Raw genomic sequence first — 12,238 nt, forward strand, 5'->3', positions numbered from 1 at the left:
TGGTAATTACTTTGAATAGTTGCAACAAATACTCCAGACTTGGGCATTTTTAAATTCCACTATTTTTCTCACTTCCTCCTCCTTCTTTAACCAGTTTTGCTCGTTCAATCAACATATTTGTTCATAAATCATAGTTGCAATTTCAGTTATTGACAAATCTCTTTGATTGAAATGAAAACTACTACGCGGAGGTGCGGGGGAGAGAAAGACATCAGGTTGGGCAGAAAACAAACGCGATAAGCAGTGTTGGAATACCGCTATTTCGTAAGAAATTTTTAGAAAAATAACAACTTCTGAAAAGGAAATTAACACAAAAATGAATGAATATTAATGCATAAATTTGAGTAATTTTAAGTTTTGCTTGGCAGTAATTTACTTTGGGCTTTACTTTTTCAATCATAAATAAAAGTGGTCTAAAAGCTATCGAATGAGCTAGGCAAGACAATTTGATTGTTAATGCTCTAAAAGAAATGATATCAAAAAATCATCGGCTATAATATCTCTTCAATAAATGTCTATTATCCACGAGGTCAAAGGCATGTCATTATTTAATTGAATTAATTACTTGAAAAACATGCCATTTTATTAAGCCTTATACATTGTATGAAGTATGAAGCTTTTCGTATTCGTGAGAACAATTTTGAATTAAATAGTCAATCTCATTTCCTTCCGACCTCTCTTGTTGGAAGAGAGACAAGTGGAAGGCAAAAGGTCACATTTCTCCCCTCAGATATATGACTTCATTTTTTCTTGAAAATTGATTTTTTTTTTATTAAATTCTAAAGCATCTTTCAATATTGTAATCAAATATTTGTATACGTTTCCTTATAAAGTGTGAATTGGTGCTTTTTTTTTAATTGAAATAGAACAGGAAATGTTTTAATGGCGGTTCAGCAAATTTGGTTCAATGAAGTGTTAAGGACTGAAGTGACTGTACTGTTGATTTTAGTTGCTTGATTTACTATTACTCATGATTTGGTTTAAATCACTTTGAGTGCAAACAATTTATCATCTTATCATCCAAGCAATGTGAATATCTCTAAATGATTTGCATGACATAGGGAACCAAATCAATAGCAAAATATGCAATTATCGATAACCATACAGCACTTGTTGAAAGCGTCATCACAACTGTAAAAGTGACTTTAAAGTTGAAGAAATGAATCATTGTTTGTAGATTGCTTTGTACTTATGCAAATTTCAGGAAAAAACAAAAACTCATCCTAAAGCAAATACTCGTCGAAGGTCCATTTGTAATTTTCCCCTGCTGAAGAAAAATGGAATGATAAAGGACCAATCAATGATTTTTGAACCTTCTAAATTAATATAATTCCCTGTAATGTTATTATTTTTAATAAAAATATTAAAAATAACAAAATTTGTGTCAGTCATTTTGAAAATCTCTTCGAATCAGAAGTCTTTTAGTGTTGTTATCTTTTTTTGAAATCTGCAGGACTTTTTCTTCCTAGCTTTCTGAATTATTCTTTTTTACCAATTCACAATTCATCATTGATTTATCTAAGTAGTAATGTCATCTGGACAGTCATCGCATCCCTTCGTAGACATCATTTCCAAAAAATATGCAAGCATTGATTTATATAAAATTAAATCAAACCAAACATTCTTTTTTTGATCAGCTAAATGTAATCCGAGTACGTCATCTGATTTAAATAGAAAAATATTCACATGATGAGGAATGTCAACATAGCTTATGTCAACATCAAGGGTCGAAATGAGGCTCGAATCCTTAGTCTTTTAGAGAAATACCTCAGAAATATTCATTCTTAGCAAATAAAAGGAACTTTTTCAATTTACTGAATGGAATGGAAAAAAAGCTTCATTCAGGAATGGATTCTCATATCACATTATTTTTTTACTGATATCATATCACCCCCTTCCCCGCCCTCCTCCATGATATCATATCATCCCCAGTACAACTCTTTTTTTTCATAATTATTGTTAGCACAACTTATAGAATGTGTTATTTTTCTTTTTACTTAATAGAAATTTATGATTTTTAGAAAAAAGATATTTTGGTCTGAAAGATGGTTGACAAAAAGACGAATACTGAAGAAGCAGGAAAAAGTAAGGGAAGAAGGAAAGGAACAGAGAAGGGAAGACATTTATTATAATTATTTCGGATTTAGATCAGTTAGTTTCTGAACCTGAAATAGGAGTCCCGAATCATTTTCTAACCTGAAATAGGAGTCCCGCTATTATCGCTATTATTAATTTTATCGCTATTATTGTCATCGTATCGTTACCATCGCTATCACTGTCGCTACTTTCTAGCTGATATTGATAAAAAATCTTATCATTATTCGACGATATTATTACGTTCTTAGTACGAGATACTGTGTAAGATCCGGTTCAGGTTTAGCATGTGTCAAGGAAAGGAGATGGAGTAGAAGATGAACAATTGTAATCATTGACGATATTGATTGTTGAGTTCAGCGCATGCGGAAGAGAGAAGCGTAACTTGTCATCAAGGAGGATAGGGCAGGTGTTTCGGGTAAGGCAGGTTGTCGGGTGACTATTGCCGTCTACTGTGGTAGTTGTCTGTAAATCTCAAAGCAAATAAAAAACAAGTTCTTTAGTAATGATTGATATCAATGCTAGATGAGATAAGTAATGTTAAAATAGCAAATAATCATTGCACAGAAGTATTGTCATAAATATCTAACTGTTCCTTTCTCGGATCGCTCCTGATACTAAATTTTATAATATTTTCGAAGAGTTCAAATGGATGGTAGAGCGGATGTATTTATGAACAGGTAAAATATCAAAACGAAGGTGATCATTTAATGAGAATTGGATCAATCGAGCGTAATTTCAATTTCAAAAATACAGAATTGTATTTTAAATGATTGTTTTTAAAGCATGAACTGTAAATTTGTCATCATAGTCAAATGTAATAAAATCAATCACTGATTGATAGAAATGATTCAGAAATGCTTTTTTTTCGCTGGTGGCAAAGGACTGTTGCTGCACTCGATAACGATGACATAAAAAAAGCATACGATATGGCGGCATAAATGGAAAAAGTCTGAAATGATTTAAAATTTGGATATAACCCAAAGGATGTTGTATAAATGTTTAGTGCATGAAAGTTCCAATGTTTCAAGAAAATTTTGATATCATACTTGGCTTCATCTCATACGTAAGCAAAATTCAACTCAGAAAATTGAGCGCTTAGAATTTTCAAAAAAAAAAGTGAAATTGGAAACTTGCAAACAAATTAATTTAATAATTCTTAACGAAGAGTTGTATGCTTGTTCCAATTCGATTATCATTAGGGAATGCGATAAGTTACAACACTGTTTGGAATAGAAAGGTATAAAGATTAGAAGTAGTAAGAAGGTATGAGAATTAGGATTAGAAGTGAGACTGGAACTAATAGGAACTAGAACTGGAACTGGTAGGAATTAGGACTTGAACCAGTAAGAACTAGGACTGGAACTAGTAAGAAGGTGTGAGGAATAGGATTAGAAATTGCAGGAAGATATGAAAACTAGGACTAGAAGTAGTAAGAAGGCATGAGGAATAACGATTTGACAAGTGGATGTCAAACAACATTAAAGCACATTGATGAATCACCGGAAGCCTTCATTCATTAGCATAGGTCTAGTCGAATGACTTTAGAATTTATTAGCGTTACGCCTGATGACAAAGCATCCTTGGTTAGTAGCGCTGTAGGTTCCTGGTTTTGAAGTGTACTTACCAAATTATTATTTGTTTCCTGAAATTTGAAGCGAACTTCCTTCTCATCACTATAGAGAAAGAGTAAAAAGAAGACAATTTTAAATATTTCTTATAGTATTTTACAAAAAAAAAGTAGAAACGGTGAATAATAGTACACTGAGCAAAAGCTATCGAAGAGAAAATGACCAGCTGTCGTAACCTTCGATTTAGTAAATGAAACGGCGTCATTGACAACGATCAAGATGACAACAGTATCGCAATAGTGAGCTACATTGTTGCTGCAGTAGCGCGACACATCAGTTCAAATTTTGCTGACACTTCTTTGAAACAAAACAAAAAAGACAGAATTACGAATAGACCGCACGGATATTGTCATCAACTTTACCAAGTAGAAAAATTTAATGTTGTAAGGAACGATCAACTCATCATCACATCTTATTTTATTTTCATTGTAAATTTTGAAAGTTTATTTTTTTATTTCAACGTATGGTTCGTCTCTTTACCAAAAAAAGCTTTAGCAAGCTGATGTGAAATAGGCATGGAAAGAATGGCTGAGTCAATCGCGCACAGGCTATCAATGAGATTGCCGATCATTGTCGCCCTTGTCAACAGTTTATTTGAATGAAGCTGAGATCAAACAGGTTAAATTTTAACTAAACGACCGCTTTAGGTTTATTTCTTATCGATTAGATTGATACTTTTCAATCATTTCGCATACTTCTATGCTTTTGCAATATTCATCATATCACATAAAAAGGAAAAAATGATCAAAAAATATGAAATATGCACTTCTTGTGGATTTTTTTACAACAGAAAAAGTGGTAATAAAAATTCCTTAACAAATGGTCAATAATCAGTCAGTGGTCACTGTCGGCCATCTATTGACAGACAGGAAATGCGGCAAAATTAAAAGTAAAAAACAGAGAGAAACAGCTCGAGGCTATTTTCTCTTGAAACCAGAAGAGCGAGAAAAATAACACCAGCCATTCTGTCCCTTCACAAATTGGAATCACTTTACATTATTATCCTTCTTCATCAGCTGAAATTCAGACAATTATTGTCTAGTTGAAAAAGGTGGAAATTTTAATATGGTATATTGATGAAAATGTCATCGGTAACGATACCGCCATCATTTCTTGATCATTTATTTGATCGAGTGCTTAGAATTACTACTGTTACTGATATAGAAAGTTTCTATACTGCTTAAAATTTAACTTCCTTGATTTCTAAAACACAGAACGAGTAACTAAGCCTAAATCATTCTGTTCCCATAATTAAGCACTCTTAACTATCGTAAAGGATGATTTAGGCATAGTTAAATAAAATTTTATATAATTAATTTGGCTAAATGTTTAATCGTATAAGAAGGATGACGAAGTATTTGTTTATTAGCAGTAAAAGGGCGGATACAATAGGACCTTTAAAAATGGCAAAATGATATTTTTGCAAGGATTGGTAGCACTTTAGTGTGTCAATTCAATCATTAACGTGAGATATATTAACTTACAAGATTTTAAGGAATGATTGATGAAAAATATCAAAGAAGGTCTGAGTCATTGGGGTCATGTTCGAAAGAACAAAAATTAACTAATTTAGTAAAGAATTTTGAAAAGAATCATTCATACACTTTTTTACAGACAGTCCGCTTTTCCTGCTCTTTCCCGATTGGTAAAGGCATGAGAGGGCAAAGAAGATCAATACATTTTTACACTAAAGTTTGTTGAAGTTGTTGTCATTGTCATTTTCGAAACATATAAATGCAGTATAGGTTGGTCAATTACAGTTCCAAACTTACTGTAATTATAATTCCCACAATGGCAATAACAATAACAAATGATGCAATTACAATAACAATAAAAGCAAATAGAACAATAAAAATAATAACATCATTAGAGTAGCTATAATAATATTGATTATGATGACGTTGTTTGCAAAGGTAGAAGAATAGAAAGGACAAAAAATTGTGTCTACTGATGGAACTAATCTTCCTTCATCATACCGAAAGATATTACGCAAGGAAAGTTGTCATAGTTAGTGATGTCTTCACGACTCGCAAAATAATGAACAAAAACAGATTGTTCACATGGATGGATTATAAAAATAGAATTCCAAGAATAAAAATTCTTACAATAAAAAACTGTATGAGCCAATAAATAATTTAGCCCGAGTATTGAGATCTCATACTTGATTCACTGTTGATAATGATCTAAGATTACAAAAGCATGCTCAAGATTGGAAAATTTGACCAGTATGACCATTAAAGTCATTTCCTCTGACCAGTTATCAGTTATCATTCAACTGTAATCTTACAATGTAAAACTATAGTTATTATTATTATTATGACGTTAATTGCTGCCCTTTCAGTACTTCTCTCGTACCGAATGACAAATTATTAAATAATTTTGGAGGAAAAATTATGGAATTTTGCATTTGACCTATATTCTACTGTATCTTTCTTTGTAGTAATTAGTAAGTAAAACAATACTCACTAAAATATCAATTCACATCCTGAAATAGGAAAATAAGAACGGCTGGATAACCGTATCACGAAGAAGTGCTACACGTGAGCTATGGACAGAATTATTGAATTATGAATTATTATTAATACTAGAATTATTAATATTAGAATACTGAATTATTAATTAATTCTAACTTATTGTAATGCATTAGCAGCGGAGTCATTCTTTTAAAAACGGTAAGATTACTTGATTGATTGCAATACTATCAAAATGAGATAACATTCGGAATCTTTGTGATCTGAGCTTTACACTTCTCAACTTAACTCCTAATAGTAGCCTTGCATTCATTCCAATATTTAATAAAAAAATGTATAAATAGAAAATGAAGTAATCAATGAATTTAAAGAATCGTATAAAATAATTTTACTTGGGAAAAAAGAATTAACAACTAGTGCAATAACTTCTGACGGGAAAAAATGACACTGTTGTCATTGTTACAATTACATGAATGAATAAATAATTTTCTGATTTTAAATAAATACTGAATACAAGAAGAGGAAGGAGAAAGAAATACTGTGTATTCACAAATCCGAAAAGTTATTTCTCTTTTTTTTGAAGAGAAATCCTGATTTTTAAAATTTCTACATTTTGAAATTAATTAAAATTAAGGGCAAATTTTTATTGGAAACGAGACAGGAAGACGAAAAAAAAGCATGAAATAGTTAGCTATCTTTGGTACCATATCTTTTCAAGAGAATTAAACAATTCGAGATTGGGAAAATCACAAAGAACATGCATATGCACTTATGCTATGATTTAGGCTAAAAATAGCAGTAACAATAGTAATTACAATCATTATTTTCAGGCGATTACAAAACTTGGCTCTGATCGTTTGTTTTAGGTTTGATCTAAATCCATATAGGGAATCTCAGTTTGAATTAAAGTGCAATAGATTTGCTTCAAATTGACGCACACTTTATAGATTAGCAAAAGTTAACACTTTAACACACACAAAGATAGCATGTGAAGTTCAAAGATTAAAAAGTTTAGACTAAGGATTTAAGAGTTTTAGACTTTTCATGCAAGTACTTGAAAGAGACTTACCTTGGCACCGTTTAGTTTTAAATTCGTAATTTCGACTGGTTGTGGACTCTCATTCCGTTTATAAGTGCATTTTTCATTGATCGTTGCTATCTTTTTATCCGTTTCCGATAAATCAGCATTTTGCTTAGAATTGATTTGTTTGATGTAAGTTTGATTATGATAACCAGATATTGATCGTAGCTCATTTCTTATATTTTTAGCTTTCGGATGATAACAACAGAGAAGACTCTTCAACGGTTTCCCACCCATTACTGTACGACGATCAATAACAACAATCAGCGTAACTATAATTCATATCAAGCCAAAGGTACCATTTTGTTCATCTATAAAAATGTTACATGTTAAATGTTTGCATAAATATGTAATAATTTTGCTATTGTATCATCATCGTTTCCTTATCCTTTATCGGTTCGGTTTTTTTTTTTACATTTGTAATAAATATTTCTACATTTCTTCTTATCACTTGCGCTTAATAATATCGTGTATTCAGAGATTAAATAATATTGTTGTTGTGATATAATCCCATTAATTGGCCAAACTCTGTCATATCCAGATTCCTCATGAAAAGTCACTTGGCCACCCATACAGTCTCTTTCATTCATTTTCAACAATGTGCAAATTTTTGTTGCTAATTTCAACAGCTGTTAACATATGATAATGAGACTTTTACACCAAAATGTTTGAATTACTCATTCCAAATGATTCTGGCAAATTTTGCAAAATTTCTACAAAAAGAACTTCACAATTTCAAGAATCAAAGGAATTGAATGGATGGCGAAATGTCATCTTACAGTTCTAAGTGATCATTTAATTGAGGAAATGGTAATTCGAGGAACATAGTTTTGATGATAAAGACGCGAGCGTCTAACTTTCAGTAATGTTTCTCAGATCCGCCTTTACTGATTGAGGGACTAGGGATTACGAAATTATCGAGCAAATATCATTTGCCTATTCCGAACTAACGAAAGAATGAAGTTTGTGGGTTAATAGCTAACGATTGCTTCAACGATACTTTCTTTTACTTTATTCTTATCATCATTTTCGATTTTCATTTGTTCAAGTTTATTTTACCTAAATTTTATTGAAAGTAATCAAACAATTGTGCACTTTCAGAAAGTGATTAAATTAAAAAACAAAAATAAGGAGTTCAAATTTTTTTCGTGGACATAAGATGACATTTCGTTTGATCACTTCGTTTGATCAATTTTGTGGACAATTGCGGAAGGATAGAATGGGGATGAAGAATTTTGTTTGTTGGGTGAAAGTGAAAGTGCAAAGGTTGCATTGATAAGAGTAATTCAAAGTATCCAAAGAGCATTCCATAAAAATCTGTTTAAAAAGTAAACATAGAACGATGATAAGCAGCGGCTGGAAGAGATTTGAAAACAAAGTGGCAGCAATAGTAGCGGCAACAGCAACAAGACGAAGATAAGCAGAATGCTGCTGATGGTGATGGTAAAGTTTGCCGCGGGATGCTAATAACGTCCCTCAGAAGACAGTTGTTGTTTTATTACATCACGTCATATTGCACCTGCATAAGACTTCCGTTTTATAGTAACTCGTTTTATAATTTTCAAGGAAGATTATCCCAATTTCATTTCAACGATCATAATGCATTTAATGAATCAAAGGATCAGTTATAAGTAGGCCTTTGTTTTTGTTGAAATTTAACAATTCGTCAAAGGGGTCAAAGGGTACATATATCAATTCCTTTTTGTTTTGGTTATAACACTGAGATACTACATAACAATTTACGAGAGTTTTTTCATTCATTTTTAAAAGCCAAATGCAAACATTGAGCGCAGTTGAATCAATCTAGTTTTATTTGTGGTGTAGTAATCGTTTGGTTTACGGCCTTTGCCAGGCCTATACGTGAGAATTCAACAATTTGATTAAACACAGGGAATGAGTTTAGTATTGGAGAAATAGAAAGAAAGAAAATATAATATTCATTAAGCCGAATTCGGCGTCTAAGAATGAATGCAGAAAATGAAGGTTTGAAAAAATTCTCTGTAAGAAATAGAAAGGGAAAATAGAAAACATAGAAAGAAATAGAAAATGAGTCAAATTAAATAAATTTGAGGTAAAAATCGATGTATTGCTTCAAAAATAAAAATAGAAAAAAAAGGGAAGCTACTTTTATTTTTAGGAAGGAAATACAGTGGATAGTTGCATCTATTTTCCATAGAAAATGACCGCATCCAAGAGATCACTGATCGATTATTAAAATACTGTAATTTAATATCGCTTTGTTTGAATATAAGCTCGATAGGTTTATTTTTATCTTAAGCGCTATTCTGATGTTGTTTACATATTTCAAATCGAAACTTCCCTAAGTGTATAACAAAAATATTGCATTGAATGAATTCGGTGGTAAATGCATTGGAAAATTTTATTTCAGAACATGTGGAATGTTGAATGGATCGAAACTAATTAATCAACAAAGTGAGCAAATGTATACAGTATGGATGAAAAATAATGTAAAGTGAAATGTTAGCTATTACATATTCGGTGCAATTCATAGTTATTTCCAATATACCATATAAAAGTTTCATGGAATGCTATGGTTAGTAGCGTATTGATAATACATTTATCACCACATATAAATAGAATAATCTTTTAAAATGTGCCAATAGCTGTAAATGGGGAGAAATCGATTATTCGACAGCTGTTTCAATCATTTTGGGAGCTGATATTTTCGTTATCGGTATGTTCTCTACTGGTATTTCCTCTGGTGTTAATGGTATCTCCTCTGGTGGATGTATTCGCTGCAATTCCTGTAATAGCACATCAGATTCGAATCAAAAATAAAAAATCTTAGATTCTATCAATTTCAAACGTATTTCTTAAAATTGAGTTTAGAAGCTCAAATTTAAATTTCGTGCTTTGATTAGAATATTTATTTCAACATTTCTGAAATATTTCAAATATAGATCTGTTTTGTTTTCTGGTTAATTCGTCTAGCTGAAATAAATCCAAACCGGTTACTTATTAACAAGGAATATGGAGGTTCACACCAGCAGGTTTCAATATCTGTGCTAGTATAAATATTCAGAAAGTGCTATCTCAAAGCATTTTGTTTCGAGCTCAATTATCCTGAAACGATCGACCCAATTCCGTCCACCAATTCGTGAAGTCTCTGAGTTTCTCTGCCCCATACCACACCACCCCGTCCACTTTGATAACTTTTTTCGTATGCTTTCTTGCAGATTTTATATTTTGTGAAAAGTAAAAATGATGAATTACCTGTGCATTTGGCAAAATGTTTGAATTATCGGAAGAAGTGATATGAATGAGTGTACCATCCACGACGTTATTACTGGGAACAATATCTTGTTTATTCTGCACCGATTTTATCGATTCATGACTCAAATCATACGATTGGGAGTGTGATGCTCCCATGATCTTCTCTTGTCCAATTCAGGATAATCTAAAAATAATTAAATAATCGAAATAGGAAATATAAGATATTCAATACATCACACATAAAAATGGAACAGGATTTTCAAATTTCAATTCAAAAATAAACGCTATGCTGAATTCTTACAACTTTGAAACGACGATTACATCATGTTTCAATCCTTTTGGAATACTAAAAGATGGAGGGGAGCTGAAGGTGTTCGGTTTATATATTGCAATCACTGGAAGCAATTTATTGATTTAGTTTAGATAATTCATCTAAGAACTTTATAACAGAGGACAATATTCAGAAAATTTGGGATCGCAGTTCTAGCTTGTATCATAGAATGGAATCATAGGGAAGCGATATCATTTCTTGTATTATATCGTAGGTTGAGCAGGAAGAAGTAAAGTGAAAATGTCACTGAATTTTGGAGAAACCGTCTTTATATTTGAATAATGAAAGTTTTATTCAACTTATGAATTATTTAATGACAAACAACGCTTTACACAACAACATAAGGTGGAAGGGAAAGAATGAGGAAGGAAATTTAATGATGAAATCACATGAAACCATTGGTAAGTTTTATTTTTTATTGTCTGAGGAATTTCGGGTTTCCATACCGACAAATGATGACTCATCGACATTATCGACTTATCAGAAAACTCTGTATTCTCTGATAATATTAAAGCATCATTTCAAAATTGGATTGTAAAACCATCATGTAGAAAGCATCCATAACTAGTAGTACACGTATATGAATTTGACTATTAATTTATTATGGCTAGTGAATGAATATAAAAGTAAGCCTAATTACTCAGCTATCATAAGGTCCAATTGACATGGTCCAGTTGACACATAATCGCAGAAAATGTACTGCACATACTATCATCTGTAAGAGTATTGAATGGAACTTTTCTCTTAAAAAAGAATCTGTCTTAACCATCGAGTGTTTTGCTACTGTGGTTTAATGATTTCTAAATTTCAGTAAACACAAAAAGATTCGCAATGATGACTAATAATAAGATGATGTACAAAGGCATGCTGAACTGATTGATGTTGCCATTAGAAAAGTGATAAGTGAAGGAAGCAGACGAAGAGGTCGACTTTATCAGTTCCATTACGATCACACAAAAATAAATAATGCAGGTAATTGGCGTCCAAGAAAATGTGCCAACTTGAATAGAGGACATAAAGCAAGTGAGCAAGTGAATGGTGAATCGTGAACTGCGACAAATCACAAATAAAATAATGAATGAAAGGAATGAAAGCAAAGATCAGTGACCTTACACATGACTTTTCCTTTCGGGAAAAGAAGTTACCGATGAATTTGAAATCAATGGCCGGCTGTTGCACACATTCATTCATCCGATACAATAGAAGGAAGAGCAATGCAACATCATCAAGCTCAGCAACCTGTATCATCAGGCTCTAAGACTTATATACCTGTGCAGACCTTGTTGCATACATACACACATACACACACACAGACATATATATACATATATATATATATATATATATATATATATATATATATATATATATATATATATATTATTATTATTATTAT

General features: G+C 31.7%; 2 protein-coding genes across 2 annotated transcripts in view; both read right to left on the minus strand.

The window, feature by feature from the left end:
• The window catches only part of LOAG_17557, a 31,747-nt gene extending 24,214 nt beyond the window's left edge, over positions 1-7,533 (minus strand). Inside the window, exon 1 of the mRNA XM_020450216.1 lies at positions 7,266-7,533. Within this exon, the coding sequence (XP_020306138.1) occupies positions 7,266-7,514 (249 nt within the window). The 5' untranslated portion in view covers positions 7,515-7,533. The remainder of the gene's footprint in view (positions 1-7,265) is intronic.
• A 2,063-nt stretch (positions 7,534-9,596) lies between these two features.
• LOAG_02460 (hypothetical protein) lies at positions 9,597-10,703 on the minus strand. The gene is made up of 2 exons (XM_003137998.2): positions 10,512-10,703; positions 9,597-10,042 (listed from the first exon to the last, which is right to left on the minus strand). The coding sequence occupies exons 1-2, from the start codon at positions 10,665-10,667 to the stop codon at positions 9,923-9,925; spliced, it is 276 nt and encodes a 91-aa protein (XP_003138046.1). The 5' UTR covers positions 10,668-10,703; the 3' UTR covers positions 9,597-9,922.
• Positions 10,704-12,238: the final 1,535 nt, after the last annotated feature.

This window comes from Loa loa (genome assembly GCF_000183805.2).
Source record: "Loa loa unplaced genomic scaffold supercont3.92, whole genome shotgun sequence".
NCBI classification, from domain to species: domain Eukaryota; kingdom Metazoa; phylum Nematoda; class Chromadorea; order Rhabditida; family Onchocercidae; genus Loa; species Loa loa.

Bases quoted from the DNA above. Each gene is read 5' to 3' on its own strand.
- LOAG_02460 (XM_003137998.2), bottom strand. From the start codon at position 10,667: ATGGGAGCATCACACTCCCAATCGTATGATTTGAGTCATGAATCGATA. The intron at 10,043-10,511 runs GTAATTCATCAT...GTGCTATTACAG, and splicing joins ACATTTTGCCAAATGCACAG to GAATTGCAGCGAATACATCC.